This window comes from Prionailurus bengalensis, chromosome E1, assembly GCF_016509475.1.
Source record: "Prionailurus bengalensis isolate Pbe53 chromosome E1, Fcat_Pben_1.1_paternal_pri, whole genome shotgun sequence".
Lineage (NCBI taxonomy): Eukaryota > Metazoa > Chordata > Mammalia > Carnivora > Felidae > Prionailurus > Prionailurus bengalensis.
This window is the reverse complement of record NC_057347.1, coordinates 9,825,897-9,848,998: the sequence shown is the minus strand read 5'-3', so window position 1 is coordinate 9,848,998 and position 23,102 is coordinate 9,825,897. Positions and strand designations below refer to the sequence as shown.

The window sequence follows — 23,102 nt, the reverse complement described above, 5'->3', positions numbered from 1 at the left end:
GGGCAGAGAGAGAGAGGGAGAGACAGAATCCCAAGCAGGCTCCGTGCTGCCAGGGCAGAGCCCAACGTGGGACTCGAACCCACGCACCGTGAGATCATGACCTGAGCTGAAGTCAAGAGCCGGACGCTTAACTGACTGAGCCACCCAGGCGTCTCTGTACGAGCCAGGGTAGTTCTTAGTGGCCTGGAAGTGATCTGTTCTGCCGGACATTGGTAAATTAATGGATGAAAGGATAATAACTTGTTCAACTCTGGCTTCTTTCAGCTTTGAGTCATTAAGAGCAAGACGTTAAAATTAAAACTTCCATCAAAATTAAAACATCACTCCTTTTTCTGGAAAAGTCAAGACCTGGGGCCTGGCCTTCAGATACAGAGAACGCACACGCAGCCCCACATAGTGACTTGATGGGCCACACGCAACCTTTCTAGTGAAGGGACATTGTTGAGCAGTGAGTGACCCAGGCTTCTCCAACGGTAACAGGGAAAGACCTACACGTTTTTTTTTTCTCTTACTCTGAAACAGTAAAAACCATTATTTTTAGGGTGACTTACTCGGTTCTCACTGTATGTTTATCATATGACCCCAGTCAGCATCCATGGTGACATCTGAAAAAGAGATCATTAAAAACACTCAACATCTGTGCCTCACGAACCGTAGCGATTTCTAAACAGAATGGCTGAGATTCTGAACGTGTCTAGCTTGTGCCGCTCACTGGCTCTTGTGTTGTCCCCTCTGAAGCGGGCAGCGTGGTGGCATATTATCACTGCCAGACTCTCTGGAATCGGCTCTAACTCTGTGTGCACGGTGTATCCTGCCCTAACGTCCGTCACGTGCCTGTGCCGCCCTCTGTGTTCCCACAGCTGTAACGTGTCACAGCCGCTCGCCGGGGGGCGGGGAGGGGGGGTGGTTCTGGGACTCTCACTGAAAGGCAGAGCCTGGAAGTCGGAGGTGTAGATTCTCGGAGATCTTCTCCGGTTCTCTCATTGCAGCGACTTTAATACAGCCTCCCTGGCCCCGCCAGAAGGGTGACCTGTTCTCACGGGGGTTTCTAAGCGGGTTCTGGGCACCTGGGATTGTCAGGGGCCTCTGGTACTTCCTGTGGCCCTCTATATGCAAACTGGCCCTCTGGGATCCCAGCACAACCCTTCCACTCCTCATGTTTTCATGGCTGGAATTTGCATCTGTGGCATTGGATACACAGCCTAGAGTCCTAAAGAGCGATGTCTGCATCCCCTAACCCCCATCTTTTTTTTTTTTTTAATGTTTATTTATTTTTGAGAGAGAGAGAGAGAGACAGAGCACGAGAAGGGCAGGGGCAGAGGGAGAGGGAGACAGAATCTGAAGCAGGCTGCAGGCTCCGAGCTGTTAGCACAGAGCCCGATGTGGGGCTCGAACTCAGGAGCCATGAGATCATGACCTGAGTTGAAGTCGGATGCTGAACCAACTGAGCCACCCAGGTGCCTGCCCCTCAAACCCCAGTCTTTACAGAGTTGCTTTGAAAAGTGTGGACGTAAGCTTTCCCTAGATCTTTAGGACTTTTATGCCTTAATAATAAAAGAAATCCCCCCCCCCTTTTTTTTTCTTTTTTGGCCTCTACTAGGACAGTAGAGGGATGCCCGAACCGCCCTGTAAATTACAGAGGGGCCTGATTTTGTGCCTCCTGGCGGTCTCTACTTCCCCAGCACAGCTGCCCATTGGTGAAGGTCTAGTGCGAGGAGGCTGGTGGTGGTGTTTTGAAGTCTCTGGCATGTTCTCTGACTGAAGACCTTTGACTTCCGAAACTGTTAGAGGCACAGGAATGAAAACATGCTGGTCCTATTCTAGATTGCTCGTGTTTCCCCGTGGGTCAGTGTCAGCCACTCCTTCCTCTGTGTGTAGCCTGAGAGCATGTTGCCTCAAGGAACTCCTTTACCAGCCTTTCCCCCTCCATTTCTATTTCCACAGCTCCGTGGTCTCTGTCAGCTAGCAGAGCATTTGCTGGAAGAAAGACAGCCCAGCCCTTGCCATGATGGGAAACTACAGCCATTTCTATATGAAAGGGGGAATAATGTAGAGGAGAAATGACCCCTTTCAAAGAGCCAGATTGTCTCCTTATAACACCCACTGTTTCACACAGAGTCATTGCCATCAAGTCTGTACCTTTTTTCCGCGTTTTGGAATCCATTCATTCATTGTGCACGATCAAAGATGAATGATCCTTCCCTCCTTTTTTTTCCCCCCCCCTTTTTTCCTCAGAAGATCCCGAAGTCTTTTATTTGGAGCCTAAGATGAAGTTCTGGAAAACAAAACAAAACAAAAAAGCACAAGCATGTTGTGAAACATTTTTTTTATGTGCATCTAGGGTGTTCCGAGGGAGCAGAGGCGAACACAGCCCATGTTTGTGTTCGACTTTCTGGAGTTTATTTCTGTGCCTCCTCTTGAAAATGGTATCTGACAATCTTGGAATTAACACTACTGAAGGCAAAATAGGAAGCCGTCTGTGTGAGGTCTCATTCTGAAGAAGCCAGCAGGTTCCGCTTCCTTCATATCAAGCCTCGAATGAGCCCTTTCAGGCTGGGGTCTGACTTCATGGCCTCATCGGACACAAGCCACCGCTAAGCCTGGGGTTGATTTCCCAAATCTCTGTTGGGCTCAACACAAATAGACGTTTGGCTGACAATAAAGGATGTAGTTGAAGCAGTAATCTTCCGTGGTGACAGTGCCCGTTGGAATCTGGCTGAAAATTAGTCAACAACTACAACAGATGCCTCAGGAATAAAACTCGGGAACTGAAAGTCTTTGAATCCAGAAGTGTGTCGTTGAGTGGGATCCAGAATTCAGAGTGTGATTTTAAACTCTGGAAGTACCAAGTTTGTGAAGATCCACGTTAATTCGGCGGCCGCCGTCAGGCACGGCCTCCTGTGGCCCAGACAGTTCTGGATCTTAGCTGTGTGTCTCCAGGATGAGACCAGAGTCCCTGTCTGGCACAAGGATGTGAGAAACAGGAACACTGTAACTCAGGAGGATGGTCTGGCATGTCCCAACCAGGGAGCCCAGAATCCCTAGAAACATTTAGCTTGGTGATAGAAAGAAGAGAGTTCAATGCCTTCTCCCTAAAAATAGTTTAGACTCTCGCTGGCCTTGTCCAATTTATATACTGGGAGACCTTTACCTCAGATTGCGCATTTCTTGGAATGCTGTGAAATTCACTTGTCAGGCGTTTTTCAACAGGAACAGTAAGAACATAACCTCAACTTCAGATGCACAGCTATATTTGCACCCCGTATTTCGATCTCTCTTTACTCTGGGTACCGTTGAATAGTTTTATACGCAAGCATTTATGAACCACTAAATAAATATGTTACTATTCAGAAGACGCTGTTGCCTGATTTGTAATCACTGGCCACGTTTTCGCAGGGCCTTCGTGTCATCTTGTCCTCCATTTTCTAAGCGCACGGAGTTTCAGATCTTTAAAGCCATGTCCAATAACTAGAATTTGAGCTAGAAGCAAGCTGGGCTTTCAGTACAGATTTGTTGATAGGAGGCTGATTTTAAATATGAATGCAGTTTTTAAAAATGATTTCATTATGGTAACAAGAGGGCAAGGGGCAAAAATACTGATTTTGCATAAACCGTCAAAGCAAAACGCCAGTGTTTCAAAAAAAAAAAAATCTAGTACATGGAATTTGAAGTCTAGATTTGTCTTGTTGAAATGTAAAAATAAATAGGTCACTTGGTGACTGGGTATATTGGACTTCTTCTTAATTACGCATATTTAGGTGTCCGGGTAACAAAATGGAAATGGATAATGAAGAATAATCTTTTCCCTGGGGTGCCTGGGTGGCTCCGTCGTTAGGCATCTGACTTTGGCTCAGATTATGATCTCACAGTTCATGAGGTCGAGCCCTCCTGCTTCGGGTAAACACAAGTGCCACTTCTCTCTCTCCCTCCCTCCCCCCACCTTCCTCTGCCCCTCCTGAGATTCTCTCTCTCTCTGTCCCTCGGTCACTTGGGCCTTCTGTCTCTTTCTCAAAGAAAAAAAAAAAGAAATATATATATATATTTTTTTCTCTCTCTCTAATACCACCCTGTAAGGTAATCAGTGTTCACAGCATGTTTGTTTTTCTTTACCTCCTCCTCTACTCCTAAAAATATATAAGGTTCATTTTTATTTTTTTATAAAAATGGCATTATATTCTATACAGTACTCTGCATTTTCACATTTCACTGAACAGTGTACCATGGGCATCCTTCCAGGTCAATATATATGAATTTAACTCATTTTCATAGCTGCCTGGTGTCCCAGAGGATGAATGTGCCCTAGAACATTCGAATATTGTCATATCAGTGAACATCAAGGTTATATTTCATGGTTTTTTACTTTCCCAAGAATGGGAGAACAGCAGTCCTTATCCACATACACTTATAGATATGTGGTTTTATTTTCCTAGGATGGGTTCGTAAAAATATGATTGCTATAATGGAGGATATGCACATTTTTTATTTTAATAGATTTCTTAGATTACTTACCTGAGACTTACGATCTTTTATCCTTGACGAGAGTGCCTGTTTATACACAGCCTTAGCAGAAGCAGATAATACCAATCTTAATTTTTGACAGTAAGATAAACAAAAACTTCTATCTCATTAGTACTTTAACTTTGCATTTTTCCGAGCATATTTTTTATGTTAACCATTTGCGTTTTATCTTTTTGAGAATTGCTTGTTTAGCACTTTTGCTTATTTTTTCATTGAGATGATTGTTTTTCTCTTATCCATTTATAAATCAGCATTTTATTAGGGATGAGTATTTATTCCAGTATATTATGGGTCTTTTGGCTCTTCATCTTGATCAGGGAAAATTTTATATTGTTACACAGTGTAATCTGTTAGTATTTTCTTTTACTGTTTCTGGGTTTTGTTTTGTTCTGTTTTGTTTAAGATTTACCCTACCCTAGGGACACCTGGGTGTCTCAGTCGGTTAAGCATCCGACCTCGGCTCAGGTCATGATCTCACGATTTGTGAGTTTGAGCCCTGCATTGGGCTCTGTGCTGATGGCTCGGAGCCTGGAGCCTGCTTCAGATTCTGTGTCTCCCTCTCTCTGCCCCTCTCTTGCTCATGCTATGTCTCTCTCTGTCTCTCAAAAATAAAATAAACATTAAAAATGAAAAAAAGGCTTCCCCTACCCTAATCTTACACAAATAGGCTGTCACATTTCCTTCATCTATTTCTTTCTCTCTCTCTCTCTCTCTCTCTCTCTCTCTCTCTCTCTCTCTGTCTCAGATATTTGGTCTACCTTTCTTTGTTTAGTCCGATGTGAGGTATGAGTCTTTTTCTTCCAGGTGGACAGCCAGTCATGCCAGCACCATTTATGATCCAAACCATCCTCTACCCACTAAATCAAAGTTCCACCTTTATGTTATATTTTGTCTGTATTTAGAGGGATGTTCCTGGTGTGTTTTCATTTCTTTTTTTTCTAGAACTTTTAAACAAAACTGCTTTAAAAAAATTTTAATGGGATTATTAGATTGCTGATATCATGTTTTAGACTTGGCCTTTCATCGTAAACTGTCATCTTTCATATATGATCCCCTTTTCTTGAATTTTGTTGTATTCTCAAGGCAGTTTCTATCAAGCACATGATTCTGTCTCCTGTCATGAATTTACAAATGTCTGCTCTCCCTTGAGTGCAGTCATTCCTTTCATTTTATGTTATGGAATCTGTGCGTAGATCAGGGCATGTCTTAGGGCAGGGCAGATAATTGCCTGTCTCCTCTTCTTGCTTAAATGGGTTAGCGTATCAGGGCCTGACGTTTGCCCAAGATCAGTGTCTATAGGTGCTGCTTACGTCTGTACCCACTTTGCCTGACTACTGCTAAAATATTTTCATGTCTTAAAAAGATATGAAGAGGGGTGCCTGGGTGGCGCAGTCGGTTAAGCGTCCGACTTCAGCCAGGTCACGATCTCGCGGTCCGGGAGTTCGAGCCCCGCGTCGGGCTCTGGGCTGATGGCTCGAAGCCTGGAGCCTGTTTCCGATTCTGTGTCTCCCTCTCTCTCTGCCCCTCCCCCGTTCATGCTCTGTCTCTCTCTGTCCCAAAAATAAAATAAATGTTGAAAAAAAAAATTAAAAAAAAAAAAAAGAAAAGATATGAAGAGGGGCTCCTGGGTGGCTCAGTCTGTTAAGCGTCCGACTTCAGCTCAGGTCACGATCTCGCGGTCCGTGAGTTCGAGCCCCGCGTCGGGCTCTGTGCTGACAGCTCAGAGCCTGGAGCCTGCTTCGGATTCTGTGTCTCCCTCTCTCTCTGCCCCTCCCCTGTTTGCACTGTGTCTCTCTCCCTCCCAAAAATAAACATTAAAAAAAAAATTTTTTTTTAAAGGATACAAAGGAAGGTTCTTTTTTTTTTTTTTTTTCAAGTTTATGTATTTATTTTGAGACAGAGAGAAAGAGAGGAAGGGGCAGAGAGAAAGGGAGAGAATCCCAATTAGGCTCTCCACTGTCAGCGCAGAGCCCAATGAACCTTGAGATCATGACCTGAGCTGAAGTTGGACGCTTAACTGACTGAGCCACCCAGGCGCCCGAGAAGGAAAGTTCTTTAAGGTAAATTGGTGTTACATATCGGAGACACAGAAGCTCAAATAAAGTACAGAGGAACAGGTTCGTAGTGGGTGAAATTCATGTGTTCCTTCTCTGATGAAACTAATTGTGGGAACCAGCATCTTGGGTCTGCTTTTGCTAGCCATTGTCCATTTCAGGGACGTGCTGTGGCTCTTCCTAATCTGCCCCTTTCTGCTACTGTCCTTTTACCTGGGATAAACCATCTCTGGCCTCTTCGGACAGTCCTATGTTAATGTCGCCCAGCCCTTGCAGGAAGAATGCTCTGTGTGCTCAGGGCTTCCTCTGCTCCTCTGAGGCCCAGCTCCCTAACGGGGGCCGTCACAGGAGCTTCCCCACATCTTCATTTTCTCTGAAAGGGAATCGGGAATCAAGCCGTAGTATTTACTTTCCATCCCTCCCCCCACTCCTCCCACTTACTCTCTATGTAGCAGAAAGTCCTCAAAGCTCAGGCCAGGTAGATGCTGTCTTTCTGTAGCGTCCGGTGCTGAGGCAGGATTTCCACAGTGACTCTCACTGCTGGGATTTGGAGATGAGGATGCCTGTGTTCAAAGTGCTCTCTTACCCTGTTTGTTTTACTGCCGTGTCTACGCTTCTACTGAAATTCCAGAATGGAATTGGGGAAAACACGGATACCTGAGAGCCAGAATAGTTACGCATTTCTGTTTCACTCTAGAGCTGCAGACCGCTTTTAGATTTGTCCCACGCACGACAGTAAGAAACACGTGGAGAAAATTGCATTCCACGCAAGGTCATAGAATGAGCAAAGGCACAAAGACCTAAACAGAACAGAGCCCCGGGTAGCTAGGGTTGTAGCCCAGAAGCGAGGTGAGTGGAGGGGAGGCAGAGGTTATGAGTCTGTGTGGTGCCAGGAAGGGCCTGGAGCTGGGCTCACTCAGGTTTTCAGGAACATGACTGGTCTTCTTTACAGATACTGACCTGCCGGTTATGAAGGTAGTGGTGGTGTGACACAGAGGTAGTTAATTTTTGAATACTTTAAAACTAAGCATCAGGGCCCCCCCCGGGGGGCTCAGCCGGTTAAGCGTCTGACTGCAGCTCAGGTCATGATCTCACTGTTCGTGGGTTCGAGCCCCGCATCGGGCTCGGTGCTGACGGCTCGGAGCCCGGAGCCTGCTTCGGATTCTGCGTCTCTCCCTCTCTCTGCCCCTCCCCTGCTCTCTCTCTCTCTCTCTCTCTCTCTCTCTGTCTCTCTCAAAACTAAAATAAAAACATTAAAAAAAGTTTTAAACTAAGCGCATACAAGAGCTCACATGTTACATTCTTGCATCGACATTGACCTGGATGACGAAATAAGTGCTGTGGAAAGTCAGCGCCACTTGAAGACTCTATCTTTAACCAAAGAGAGCAGCAAATTAGAGAGACCGGGTAACATTTTGGAAATAAAAGATGACTGCAGACACACGGGCACATACGTTTAAATTAGAACCAAAGACCTAGAAGGCACAGCAACAGTGAGTACGTGGTTCGTGCCTGCAACGGTCGGTCATTCTCGGGTATGGGTTGCCCCTTCCTAAGAGCAGATTACCACATGAAAATAAGAGCAATGAAATAAATACTGATAGCATTTTTAAAAATACACGTTAAGTAAATTACATAACGTTTTTAAGATACATGGTACTTACTATGGAGCTGTACGCAAAATTTTTCCTTTTTTTTTTTGGCAAAAATCGTTCATTATTATCATAGTCTTACATTCTGGAATCAGATGGAGACACGCCTCATTTTTGTTGTTTTCATCGTGCCCCCTAAGCACACGGCAGCTCCTTTATCTGCGAGGCACCTGAATATAGAGAGACTGCTTGCTCGATGCTATAGGGAAATCAAATACTAGGCGTATTGAAAGATAGTATCTTTGTATACAGTTGTCCCTTCAAAACCATGGAAGCTGTACTTCTGGGTGACATAGGAGATTTTCAAAGCTCATTTGATGATATGTGTGTGTGGGTCTTGTTCTGCAGATTGACCTTCGAACCTAACCTCTGTCTTTAGGACGTAATAGCTAGCATAGAACAAATTCCTAACCTTGAAGCTTTTCCTGTATTTAATGAACTCATGACAATGCACCTGCTACATGCTTAATATTTCTTAACATCCTTTATAGAATACAGAGTCTTACTCTTCCTTAGAACAGACAAAATGTAGTATTTCATTTATTGCCAGGGTTGTTACTGGTCGATCTAGGACAATCCTAACAGGCTGGTGTAAAGGAATTTCAGATCTATTGATGATTAAGGTGCTGTGCTAATAAAAAAACAATAGTGTTCTTAATAGCTGTTTTCTATGGTTCTTCAATTCAGGGTTTGTTTTGTGAATCCTTGTCCTACCCCTGACATACGTGTGCGTGCACATATACACATGCGTCCCTGTTATATAACATGGCGGGGCAGGTGTGGTATTTGGTTCAGTGGCTTCTCCGATCTGCTTAAACAACTTGCAGAGTTCCTCACTACTGACTCTTGCTGTTCTAGGCAAGCCGACTGATCATTTGAAATATAGTCTTGGGGTATCTGAAGGCCAGAGGACTGGGAATCGGCTCTTGGACCCTTGCTCTTTTCTAAATGAGCCTTCCTATTAATCATTTGATCTGTTGAATCACAGAGAAATGTAGGTGATGGAAGGAAATACCTTGGCAGAAGGTAGGATTGTTTGCATTAAATTATCAAGGAACCAAATGCAAATGAATTTTTAAAAAAGATCTTCCTTCGGGACGCCTGAGTGGCTCATTCGGTTAAACATCCGACTCTTGATTTCAGCTCAGGTCATGATCTCACGGTCCATGAGTTTGAGCCCTGCATCGGACAGTGCGGAGCCTGCTTGGGATTCTCTGTCTTTCCCTTTCTCTCTGCCCCTCCCCTACTTGTGCGTGCATGCGGTCTCTCTCTCTCTCTCTCTCTCTCTCTCTCTCTCTCTCTCAAAAAAAAAAAAAAAAAAAAGATCTTCCTTTGAAGGGTGCCCTGAGTTTCTGCAAAGCCCCGTTGGGAGCCCGTCCTTTAAATGGGTTGGTGAGAAGGTGGTTCACTTTGTTTCTGACCTTCCTCGGAATGGCCGGGACAGAAATTGGAGATTTTTTTTTTCTGCTTGTACCTAACCTGATTTCATTCTATTTCTGCGTATTCACCACTTGATTTTATACTGTATAACACAATGGGGAAAATACAAAAACCAAACTCATTCAGTTAAAAAACATTGGGGGGGGGTTGCGGTGGGCGCCTGGGTGGCTCAGTCGGTTAAGCATCCAACTTCGGCTCAGGTCATGATCTCACAGTTCGTGAGTTTGAGCCCCACATCGGGCTCTCTGGTCTCAGCGCAGAGCCCACTTCAGATCCTCTGTCTCCCTCTCTCTCTGCCCCTCCCTGGATCTCTCTTTCTCTATCTCAAAAGTAAATAAACATTAAAAACATTTTTTTAAAACCCAGCTCCCTACCAGTTTCTGAAGTTCCTGGTATTTTCTTTCAAGGAAGTCACCAGGTTATTGATTTTTTTTTCCACTCAAAAGAAGGGGGAGACAAAAGTGTAGGACAGCATGATTTCAATGTTTTAAGTTCCGCCTCACTAAAATTTATTTTGTTCACATCGATCACAGAGCAACAGAAGAAAGCTTTGAGAATTAAGGACAAGTAAATTCAACCATGGCAGCTTATGAGCAGCTGGATTGATCCCAGAAAGATCAGTAAATAAATATTTTAAACTTCCACTGACCTTATTAAAATACACTGCCAGAAATATTCTGTTTGAGCCATTCTCATAAATGAGTCATCTTCCAAAAACAGCTGGTAGCAATTTGCTAGAAGAAAAAGAGTAGTGACTTAGAAATCAGAAGATTGGGAGGTCTTGCCTTGGCTCGTTCACAGGGAGATTAAATGACATGCTAACATGTCCCAGATGAGGCACAAGAGAATTGAATCAGATGATCTGTCTTTAAAAGACCCCTTCATGGGGCACCTGGGTGGGTGGTTAAGCATCCGACTTCAGCTCAGGTTATGATCTCACGGTCATGATCTCTCGAGCCCCACATCGGGCTCTGTGCTGACAGCTCAGAGCCTGGAGCCTGCTTCTCATTCTGTGTCCCCCTATCTCTGTCTCTCTGTCTCTGTCTCTCTCTCTCTCTCAAAAATATTAAAAACATTAAAAAAAATTTTTTAAATACTTTCCTGGCCATTCCCAAGAAAACATCTCTGATAGAAATAGAGGGCAGTACCTATATTATTTCCCAGAGAGGCAAAGCGGATACAGAAAATGAGATTTTAAATTGGGGATCCTCCTTCCGGATTTGTGTTTCTTGGCATTGTTTCTGTTTCCATCTGTGTCTCTTCCCCCCTGGGAACATCCTCCACCTTTTCAATTTGCCGTACTCTTTACCATGCAGACCTGTGAATGAAGAGTCAGAACCCCCCGAGGTCGATGCTCCCAGCCGGTGGCATGGCGTCTATGTGAACAGAACATCTCCGACGCCTTCGGAATCTGCGACCACCGTTAAGTCCCTCATCAAGTCATTTGACTTGGGACGTCCAGGTATTTCATCATTTGGTCTCACGAATCCAACTCAAATTCAGACGGTGGCCCCACATACCAAGCTGTCTCTACTCCACACTGGCCCCAAATTAATGCAACCACAAGGGCTCGTCTACATCATTTTGCACGTAGCTGCCGTGTACAAGAGACTTCTGCAGCCTTGCTGAAGCTCCCGTAAGACAACCCTGAAGAGTCTGCGTCACACGTAATACAGCCTCCTCTTTCTGTCCACCTCTTCCTTAGCTTTAATTCCAGACTTGCCACGTTCCTCTTCTGCCTCTATGTCCATTAAACTCAGGTTACCACCACTGGCCTTCTTACCGTCTCATGAGAGTTAGCAGGGTCAGCCAGAGGCTTCATTTCCTAGAAAATGAGGTGTTGAATCTATGCATTTGGCTCTCTTGTTGGACACCCCCCACCGCCGGCCTTGCTCGTCTCACAACATACTGTTAGACTTTTCTCTCCCTGGTCTTGTGTGCGACTGCCTGTTCTGACCTGTCATGCCTGATCTTGATACATTCCCAGATTTTTCTGTAAATGTCTCTCTGGCTCACAGTTCACCGTTACTCACTGTTAACTATGTACGTGAGGAAAATGCATGTTGCTACTCTACGCACATAAATATAGCAGATGGAAGAAACCAAATGTGCATCTGTCCAAAATAGCAGTATATTTCTTCTCTTGACCGCAACAGATAACGCCTGTGGTGTAGGGAGACTAGAGTTATTAACCCCTAGCTAATCCTAGGATGCACCTGGTTGTCTTTGCTAAAATAGTTTGTAGCTAAGTTAGATGAAGATTAGCCTGCAAATATTAAAAGATATGAAAGCCGGTGACTACGTTCAGTCTGTGAAGATAGGAAGTGAATGAACAGTGAATGGTTTGTGCAAGAATTTTCCTGTTCCTTCTTGCCTTAGATGCCTCGTCACGTGTTTTCTTCCCCCCCCCCCCCACCCGTCACTGTGTGTCCCACCTCTAAGAGCAACCCCCGTGTAGTTGGCTCCTCCCCGCTCCTTCCCCTGTTCAGCACTAGTCCAGAGGAGAGAACAGAGTGGTACCTTAGAAGCATCCTGGGATGCCTTTGTAGTCACCAAAACAGTAACAAATGAGGAGCTGTTACTTGCTGTTTTGAACTGGAACTGGATACAAATGTCCCCTTCTCTTTGCTTGGCAGGTGGAACCGGACAGAATATTTCTGTCCATAAAACCCCCAGAAGCCCCCTGAGTGGGATCCCCGTGAGGACCACTCCAGCTGCTGCTGTTTCTCCAATGCAGGTAAGAGAGCTTTGGCCACGTGGGTGGTGGCCCGTGCCACGTGGTATCATCGTGGTGTCTTGTGCCCAGGCAAGTCGCAAAGGGAAAGTGAAAACCCAATTGTTTTATTCTTTGAGGCACATTGAACGTCGTTTTTAATAGGAGTAAGATAATAATAATGAAACTTTCGTTAAAAATTACAATTCTAGGGGTGCCTAGGTGGCTCGGTCAGTTAAGCGTCCTACCTCAGCTCGGGTCATGATCTCGCAATTCGTGAGTTCGAGCCCCGCGTCGGGCTCTGTGCTGACAGCTCAGGGGCTGGAGCCCGCTTCACATTCTGTGTCTCCCTCTCTCTCTGCCCCTCCCCTGCTCTTGTGTGCGTGCTCTCTCTCTCTCTCAAAAATAAACATTAAAAAAAATTTTTTTTAATTATAATTCTGGGCACCTGGGTGGCTCAGTCAGTTAAGCATCCGACTCTCGATTTCTGACAGTGCAGAGCCTGCTTGGGATTCGCTGTCTCCCTCTCTCTCTGCCCCTCCCCTGCTCACACAGGTGCACTTTGTCTCTCTCTCTCTGTCTCTCTCAAAATAAATAGATATTTTTTAAAAATTTTAACACTTGCAGTTCTGAGGCCTGATAAAGATCCAAGAGAAGCACTCTAAACCTCATATAATTTTGTTTGTAAGGTATATTTAAAATTTTCAGTTAACCGAAGATTGTAATTTTTACCAGAAGTGGATATTGAACTAGTTATTTTTCTCAAAGAATTGTGTCTTTTCTTTTTTTTCCCAAAAGCCCCCCAGAGAGAGAAAACATTTATAATTTGTAAGTTCTTAGAGTTCACTGGGTACAATCTGTGTCACCTTTGCCGTTTTGTGAAGGTTCTAGATCAGAGCTACTTGGCATTTTCAGAGTCCAGAGTGCTAACCATTACACCATGGAACCCACTCGCTACTTGGCATTTTCTAAGGCTGGGGCGTTCAGTGTTATTAGTAACATTCAGCACTCTGCTCTCTCTGAGCCAAGGGTAATGTTGTCATTAACAAGTACCGTTTGGGGGCACCTGGGTGGCTCAGTCGGTTAAGCGGCCGACTTTGGCTCAGGTCATGATCTTACCGTTTGGGACTTTGAGCCCCGCGTCGGGCTCTGTGCTGACAGCTCGGAGCTGGGAGCCTGCTTCATATTCTGTGTCTCCCTCTTTCTCTGCCCCCTGCCCCCACTCCCGCTCACACTCTGCCTCTCTCTCTCTCTCAAAAATAAATAAACATTAAAAAAACATGTATAGCTTGAATGTTTCCGTATGTACCACCCCTGCAGCCAACACCAAGGTAAAGCATTCTCGTCACCCCAGAAGGCGCCCCCCATGCCACCACCCAGTCAGTAATCTCTTAAAGTAGCCATTATTCTGACCTCTGTTACCATTGGATCAGTGTTACGCTGACCTAACCATTGTAAAAGGGAGTGACTTAGAAATCTCCCTTGCTCCCTAGCCCCAGAAAGAACCACTGCTGATGGCTTGTTGTGTATCCTTCTAGATGTTTTTCTTTAGCATAAAAGTGTGTGTGGTTGGGGAAGGGGGAGGGAGAGAAAGTTTTATAAATTAGATCACACTAAACATCATTCGGACACTGGCTCATTCCACTTTGTCGTTGGAATGGAATCCATGAGGGCAGGGATTTTTATCTGTTTTGCTTGCTATTCTGTCTTTTGCCGGGATCAGTGGCCGGCACATAGTTCTATCACAGTACAAGCTCAGTAAATATTTGTTGAATGAATGAAGGAAGCTATCAGAGACATCTTTACATGACAGTATTTGGAAAAAATACTGCATTCTTTTTTTTTTTTTATTTTTTTAATGTTAATTTATTTTAGAGAGAAAAAGAGACAAGAGTGTGAGCAGGGGAGGGGAAGAGAGAGAGGGAGACACAGAATCTGAAGCAGGCTCCAGGCTCTGAGCTGTCGGCACAGAGCCCGACGCGGGGCTCGAACTCATGAACCGTGAGATCATGACCTGAGCCGAAGTCGGACGCTTAACCGACTGAGCCACCCAGGTGACTCCCCTCCTTCTTTTTTTAAGGCTGTATGTAAATACCACATTTTGTTTCTCCATTCATCTGTCCATGGACATTTAGGTTGTTTCCGCCTCTTGACTATTGTGAGTAATGCTGCAACAAACATGGGTGTGCAAAAATGTCTTCTAGATTCATGTTTTTTGGATATAGACCCAGAAGTGAGACTGCTGGATTGTGTAAGAGTTGTATTTTTAATTTTTTGAAGAGCCTCCCTACTATTTTCCATAGCGGGTGCACCATTTTATATGCCCACCAGCAGTGCACAAAGATTTTAATTTTTCTGCATTTTGATCAACACTTGTTATTCTCTCTCTCTCTCTCTCTCTCTCTCTCTCTCTCTTTAAAATAATGACCCTTCTAACAGATGTGAAGTGATATCTCATTGTGGTCTTGATTTGCATTTCCCTGATGATTAGTGAAGTTGAGCATCTTTCCATATGCCTGTTGGCCATTCAGAAACAGTATTTTTACACACCTCCTTGACTATACATAGAATTTTCCAGGAAGGTACTCACAAAGCTGATTAATTATGATTAATTAAGAGAAGAAACAGGTGGTGGGAGTGAGAGGGAGACTCTTTCCATTTTATGTCCTTTCTGTTCTTTTGAGGATCGGGCCAATTGCATTTATTACCTATTCAAATAAATAAGTTGTGTTTTTTTTTTTTCCAATGTATATTTATTTTTGAGAGAGAGGGTGAGCACAAGCAGGGGAGCGGCAGAGAGAGAAAGAAAGGGAGACACAGAATCCACAGCAGGCTCCAGACCTCGTGCGGGACTTGAACCCACAGACTGTGGGATCACGACCTGAGCTGAAATCGGATGCTTAACCCACTGAGCCACCCCAGTGCCCCTAAATAAGTTGTTTTAAAACCTCCCTCTCGTGATTCTGATGAGTTTAAGAACCGTTGTGTGGACACACACGCCTTGTTTACGCTGTCCTTGGGGTCACAAGCTCACCTGTGCTGCTGTACCTTTTGGTTTTTTAGAGACACTCCACTTACAGTAGCGTTCGGCCAGCCAGCAAAGGTGTGACTCAGCATTTGGATCTTCCAGAACTTCCACTCTCAGGTAATACAAACACCTTTGACTTATTTTTTTGTGCGGTCGACGTTTCTTCTTTGCCCGAAACCGAGCTTAGAAAAATAACCCATGGCATTTATCTCAAACAGTTGAAAACCCCAAATGTTTTGTGTGACGGGTGTTGGATCCTGTTTCCTGCCAGCTGTCCTTCCCAGCGTGCATGTGTTCAGGAGAAATGTCCAGATTTGGAGGGGGGGGGGGGGGGGTTGCTTGCTTTTTACTGAATCTCAAGGGAATAATTTACAATCTTTAGAAGTCACTATTTTAAGAAAAAAATTTTATCTGATTCTAAAGGTCTGTTGCTTCCACAATTCCTGAAATATTGCCTCTTTAGGGCTCTGTCTCTGAGCGTAGTCCCCTTCCTGTTGTTCCCGCGGGTATTTTATTTATTTATTTTGAGAGAGAAAGCATGAGCGGGGGAGGGGTGGACAGAGAGGGAGAGAGAGAGAATCCCAAACAGGCTCCGCACTGTCAGCACAGAGCCTGCTCGGGATTCTCTTTCTCTCCCTCTCTCTCTGCCCCTCCCTTGTGTGCACGCACCCAGTCTCTCAAGATAAATAAATAAACGTAGGAAAAAAAAAAAAAGGAAGAACACTGTCTGCCTCATAGTATCGCTCCAAGGGCTGAGTGAACGCGGCCGGGTGTGGGGTGGGTGCTGTGGAAGTGTTGGCTGTTACCACTCTAACGTCTGGTCTCTTGGAATCAGTTCGCCTGTCAGAACAAAGAGGCATTAGCAGAATGTTAAGCTTGTCCTGAGTATTTACCCTAGAAATTTATGTGTATGATTCTGTGGTCACTGTTGTGAGGAAACAACAAAGATAAAAAAGAACGCAAACACTAAATGAATTATTTGCTGGTGCCTAACAGGAAGGCCAGAAAGCCAGAAATCTAGATTGCATAGATAGAAGTCCCGTGTTGCTAAGCATCAGACAAAACTTCTGTAACACGGCGCGAATCTAAAGGAATTCTAGCTGTTCTTCTTTTAGATCATGGTCAAACACCATTAGGTTCATTCTTAACATAGTTATTTCTGAAATAACTATAGGACTTGGTAATGACCTCAAGGAAGAAGAAGAAAATGGTGTCTAAGGGCAGGAGAATAAGAAAAAACAAAGGGTAAGTGAGTCCAGTAGAACAGGTCATTATTTCTCTGCAAACTAGAGAAATGGAGGGAGGCCAAAACAGGGTATTGGAAACCCACCCGATTTAAGTTCCTACACTTGCCATATAGTGGAAAATAAGGAATAAGTTGATTATATAATACCTATAACATAAAAGTTACCATCTTAACCATTTTTAAATGTACTAGGTGAGCTTTAGGTCATAACATTTGTCTTCTCTGTTCCTCCCATTTTAAAATTTCCTTTGGTGGGGAGCCGGGGTGGCTCAGTCAGTTAAGCGTCTGACTCTTGATCTCCACTCAGGTCTTAATCTCAGAGTCATGAATTCAAGCCCTGTGTTGGGCTCTGCACTGGGCGTGAGGCCTATTAAAAAAAAAAAAATTTTTTTTCTTTTTTCCTTTTGTGTCAAGAAACCATTTGTTTAATTGACAAGATAAATACTGACGCCAAAGCCATACTGGCTCTTGCCCTGAAGTAAACAGTTCATTGTCAGCAGCCGCTCTTTTCGCCCACCAGGCACCTGTCTACCCGGATGATTCTATTTACCATACTAAAAAAGGATTACATGGTAAAAGTTGCTTGCATTCAACCCAGCCTTGCCAAGACTGAGGTCATCAAAAGCTGCCAAAGTGGGATTAATGCGTTGTTTTTGTTGTTTTCTTCAGTGATGTAAGCACTGTTTTCCCTCTGCTCTTCCAGGCTAATTAGCCTCACTCCCCACTTTACTACCCATAATTGGTGGCTCTTAGCTGTACAAGTATTGTTTTCTTCCGTGACTGTGGTGTCACAGGAGGCGACCATGGGCTTAGCCTGGTCACAGAGGCCTGTCGTGTGGCACTGAGCAAATCACTGAGTTCTGTGCCGTTGCCCCCGTTAACTACAGACCAGACCATCTCAAATTTTCCTCCCATTCTATACCTTTGTGGTCCTTTAAGAAACATCATCGGGACGATCCAGCCTGTTTCATCAACGTGTTTTGGTTTCTAATATAACAGCAGAGAGGAGCCTTTAAAGAATTATTTTTGCTTATTTGTAAGCAAGCCAGACCCTATGACTGGAATGGCTTGTTTTCTTGCAAAATAGTTATCAATTCTTGGAAAAGTAATCAGCTTTTTGCCTGCTGCCACCTGTGACTTGAAAATCCCACTGGGCACCTACCTACCAGCTCTCTCTCTCTCTCTCTCTCTCTCTCTCTCAGATGCCCACTGATTAAAACAAAGTGCTTTACTTGGGGGCAGGGCTGGTTTTGTGGGCGTGTGACCCGTGCAGAGCTCTTGGAAGGGCTTCAGTTCAGTGTTCCACGGGTGCCATCTTGAAATTCATCATAATTCTTGAAGAAGAGGCTAATTTGTCAACAGTCTCTATGAGTCTTGTAGTCAGTCCTGCCTGGAGAATCCTTTCTAGAAAACACTATGTCCCTATTTGCATTTTTATTACTTAATCGGAAACTGTATCTACAAATCTATATCTGTTATATATATTTGTACTTGAGAATAAGATGAGAATTATATGGTACTTGAGAAGAAAGCGTGGTGACCAGATTTCTCTTCTTCAGGAGTAGGTGATTATGTTGTTGTTCACACAGATCTTCTAAAGGGAAGGGGTGAGGACCTGAAACCGGACCCTTACCTCCGCAAGAGCCCCTCGCTCGAGTCTCTGAGCAGACCCCCTTCTCTGGGCTTCGGGAACACGAGGCTGCTGAGCGCTTCCACGGGGGGCTTGAAACCACACAGCAAACTCAGGTATCGCATTTGAATCAGTGAGAAAGCACTGGGCTGATGACCTTGTGTTCTTCCTTCCATTTTATCCCCTCTGGTCAGTTTCCTTCTTACGTATATTTCCTGAATGAAAAGGACCCAGACTCATCACCTGCCTTCAGCAAGAGAGGAGGGCACTGCACAGCAGGACGGTGCGGAGTGAAATAAGAGCTGTAGAAAAAGAAGTATAAGCAGACTACGTGGGGAGTTGTTAGTTGGATGAGGAAGTCGGGAGTGAGGAGGCAGCGTTTCTGCCACAGGGGTCCTGCAGGCGTCACCTTGAGGCTCTGCTGGAAGTTCAGGGAACTGGCGGTGGTTTAGTTTGGTTAGACTGGACTGCGGGCCGCATGAGGGCAGGGGCCCTGGCACACACACCATCAACGTCAGGATTGGCCAGGAGGCAGATAGGTGGTTAGGGCATCACCACCGGAAAGACAGGTTGGACTCACATTGTGAATGATCTTCATTGCCAAGGCTAGAGGTCTGTACTCATTTCGGTAAAGCAGTGGGGAACCACTAGGTTTGTGGCCTCTTGTTTCTGTTGTTTCTGAGTGCGAGCAGTGGTTCAGTAAACAGTGGCATGTCGGAAGGACTGGAGGGGCATTTTGAAGTCAGTGTCGAAAGAGCCCGTTAGTGGTGATGGGGGGGGTGGGTGGTGGAGGGGGGACAGAGACTGCGGGGGTGGTCACCAAAAACCTGTCTTTGCTCATACCTCTGCCACTTCCTCCCTGCTCTGTGCCCCTGCTCACCCAGGCCACGGCAAACCTCCCTGCCCTCTAGCCGCTCGCTGCTTCCCCACGTAGAGTCATCCTCTAGAACACCGAGCGCGTCCCGTGCAGACCTTGTCAGAAACCTCCCGTGACTCGTCATGCACTCTTCCACCCTCGCTCCTTATTCTGGTTCTCTGCAGCTTAGTCTCACCCTGCTCACGTGCTAGCGTGTCCCTGCCCTCCGCTCGGTCAGAGCCTGTTTTATTCTCAGCCTTTGCCGCTAACACATGCATTGCTGACTGCTCGCGAGGCTCTGGCCTGAATTGTCTTCCTTCTGTCCCTTTCATACTCCCCTAAGTCCTTCTCCTTCAAAGCCAAGCAAACTACCCTGGTAGCGTCGATACCCCCTTTCTCTGCCTTTGGTGTCTTAACCTCATTTGGGTATTTAATCCACTGTGGTGTGGTGTGTGTGCCTTTGTCCCCATTGAAGGCTGCACTATGTTTATTTTTTTAATGTTTATTTTTGAGAGAGAGAGAGACAGAGAGACAGAGTGTAAGCTGGGGAGGGACAGAGAGAGAGAGACAGAATCTGAAGCAGGCTCCAGGCTCTGAGCTGTCAGCACAGAGCCTGATGCGGGGCTCAAACTCACGACCCGTGAGATCATGACCTGAGCCGAAGTCGGACTCCCCACCGACTGAGCCACCCAGGTGCTCGTACGTTGCACTTTAGTAGATGGTGAATACCTCGTCTCACACTTTGATGTCTCTCCCAGCCCCCTGTGTTGTGTTACACGCACAACATTTCATTCAGTCAGTGCTTATGAGTACGTAGATAGATGAGTACACAAAACAGGGCACTTTAGTAGTAATGGCTTTTTAGCAAACATCATAACTACAGCATTATGTGTGTTACAATAGGATTTTATAAAAGTCTGAATAAGTTCAGCTCTTGTCATACCTTTGGGTGTGGCCTATATTTGCACCCAAATAGATGAAGTCATCTTTTCAGAGGTTTAACTTAAAGCCCCAGATATTACACATTAGTCTTGTTTCTGCACAGGAGATTTAAATGATCAGAACTTTTTTTTTTTTTAGCTTTTTAAAATGTTTATTTATTTCTGAGAGAGAGAGAGAGAGCAAGCAAGGAAGGGGCAGAGAGAGAGGGAGACACACAATCTGAAGCAGGCTCCAGGCTCCGAGCTGCCAGCACAGAGCCTAAAGCAGGCCTCAAACTCATAGACTCGGAGGCTCAACTGACTGAGCCACCCAGCCACCCCCCAAATCTTGTTTTTAAGGACCAGAATTAGTGCTACTCTGAAATGGCTCTTTTCTTTATGCCACAAATGTGTACAGAAAAGGCTATGTGGGGCGCCGGGGTGGCGCAGTCAGTTAAGCGTCCGACTTCAGCCAGGTCACGATCTCGTGGTCCGTGAGTTCGAGCCCCGCGTCGGGCTCTGGGCTGATGATGGCTCAGAGCCTGGAGCCTGTTTCCGATTCTGTGTCTCCCTCTCTCTCTGCCCCTCCCCCGTTCATGCTCTGTCTCTCTCTGTCCCAAAAATAAATAAAAACGTTGAAAAAAAAATTTTTTTTTTAAAGAAAAAAAAAAAGAAAAGGCTATGTGTGTGTGCTGTTGATGTGATACCCTTCATCGTGAAAGATTAAATTAGTGGAAATCACTGTGTTGTTTTATTTTTGTATTCACATCACTGAGACGAATGACAGGATAGAAATTAATTTCTTTTGGAAGTTTTCATCCCATTGATATTAATTTGGAGCAGGCACCACATCTAGTTAACTTTATCTTTTCAAAGAAAATTGTCCAGTAAATGTTTTAGTTGTCCGCCTTTACAGAAACTCTTCTCCCAACCTTCCTCATTTGTCTTTCCTCATTTGTCAGACCTACAAATTCAGCTCTAAATGACAAAGTAAGACGTGGCTTTAGTAAACACAGGCCACGTCACTGTAACATCATAGGCTCTTCGCGACTCTGACCACGGAAACTCACGGATATGAGTTTACAGATGATGCCAGGTACAAGAAAAACCAGGCATCAGATGGCACCAGCAAAATTTTAATGCAAGTTTATGAAGTTTTCTTACCATCTCTACCCTAATTCGGATTGCTGAGGTCTGGAATCATTACATTCTTCCTTAAAAATATTTTAAAGTATTTTCATTAAGTATCAGAATGATACAAAACAATAATAATAAGATACGTGTAAGGTATAAAGAACAACAGTGCACCTGGATATCAACCTTCCAGTATAAGGAAGAGAAAATTATTATTACCATTGAAATCTCCTGCCAGCCCCTCTGCGCTGGCCTCGCCTCCCTGCCCCGCCCCAAGATCACCACTGTCCTGACTGTTTTGTATGTCGTCCTCTGCTTCCCTTTCCAGTTTCACCACGTACGCTTGCACCCCCAAACAATATAAACAATACATTATTTAAGTTCTCATTTAAACTTCTGTATAAATGGGAACATACAGTGCTTTTCTCTTTTTTTTTAAATTCAAAATTGTTCCTGCTGTGCACTCAAGTCATCGCGTACATCTCAGTTCGTTGGCTTTTATTGCTGTATAGTATTCCTTTGTATGACTGTACCTCTGTTCACTAATTTTCCTGATGATGTGCATCTGATTGTTTCCAATTATTTTCTAGTATAAAAAAGTGCCAAGGGGCGCCTCGGTGGCTCAGCGGGTTAAGTGTCCAACTTCAGCCCAGGTTGTGATCTCACGGTTCGTGAGTTTCGAGCCCACTGCTGAGCTCTTCGCTGTTGGCACAGAGCCTACTTTGGATCCTCTGTTCCCCTCTCTTTGTGCCCCTCCCCCACTTGTTCTCTCTCTCTCAAAAATAAACATTTAAAAAATTTCTTTTAAAGTAACATAGGCATCTGTTAAAAATTGAGGGGTGCCTGGGTGGCACAGTTGGTTAGGTGGCTGACTTGAGCTCAGGTCATGATCTCACGGTCCATGAGTTTGAGCCCCACGTCGGGCTCTGTGCTGACGGCTCGGACCCTGGAGCCTGCTTTGGATTCTGCGTCTCCCTCTCTCTCTGTTCCTCCCCTGCTTGTGCTCTATCTCTCTCAAAAATAAATAAATGTTAAAAAAAATATTTTTCTTTACAAATTAAAAAAAATAAAAATTGAGAAGAGGGTGCCTGAAGTCTTGCTCTCAGAGTGCTGTTATATTATTTAGTAAAATCACTTCCTTTGGCTAAACAGGTGCTCAGAAATGAGTTAGTATCTCACAAACTGGGGAGTATCACTTTTGGAGTGTGCAAAGCCCCTCTTTTGAGTAGTTTTGACTGATTTTCCCCTTTTATCTCCATTCCTATCACCTCTCCATAAGCAGCCAATCTAGTGGTTTTAAATGGCCTTTCAGCCCACCTTTCATAGGTTACGTAGGTATAGGTGTAGCCTTGGAACACGTAGAATAGTTTTCTAGCGTCTTTAATTAACATGATACTGTACTTAATAGCTAAAGGGCTAGATGAATGGAACAACAGATGGATTTAAAAACAACCGAAAACGAAAATCAACCTGTTTCCAGACTTCTGACAGCCAAGCAGTACAATTTAATTCTTCCTTCATATCGTGAGACATAATGAAGACGTATCATTCGTATGACTGGCATGACATAATAAAGACGCATCTCACTGGAGAGACCTAGACTTTTGCTCTATAGTCTAGTTATTTGTTTCTTGCCTACTTGAGGGTCCTAAAAATCAGCCTCTTCTCCTTACCACGTGCTCTTCTTTCTAACTAGTGTGGAGAGAAGAGACCCCCTGGCTGCCTTGGCCCGGGAATATGGCGGCTCCAAGCGCAACGCTCTCCTGAAATGGTGTCAGAAGAAGACGGAAGGCTATGCGGTAAGCGACCGTGTCGACCGGCTTCCACCCGGCTCTGGGCGGCAGGCCTTTGCCAGGGTTTGTTCTGGGCACGCATATGGCTTGGACGGGCCGGTGTGCGTAGAACTCTTGT

At 44.8% G+C, this 23,102-nt stretch overlaps 1 protein-coding gene across 7 annotated transcripts in view; it reads left to right on the top strand.

Annotated features, from left to right (window-relative positions):
- Positions 1-23,102, top strand: part of SPECC1 (sperm antigen with calponin homology and coiled-coil domains 1) — a 286,429-nt gene that overhangs the window by 203,814 nt on the left and 59,513 nt on the right. For 5 of the 7 annotated variants that reach the window (XM_043583241.1, XM_043583239.1, XM_043583240.1 and 2 more), the window contains 5 exons: positions 10,981-11,126; positions 12,301-12,401; positions 15,441-15,522; positions 18,241-18,397; positions 22,888-22,990. In XM_043583241.1, the coding sequence (XP_043439176.1) occupies positions 10,981-11,126; positions 12,301-12,401; positions 15,441-15,522; positions 18,241-18,397; positions 22,888-22,990 (589 nt within the window). Of the gene's footprint in view, positions 1-1,944; positions 3,356-10,980; positions 11,127-12,300; positions 12,402-15,440; positions 15,523-18,240; positions 18,398-22,887; positions 22,991-23,102 lie in introns of those variants that run through there. The other 2 variants (XM_043583243.1, XM_043583244.1) reach the window with 1 other exon arrangement.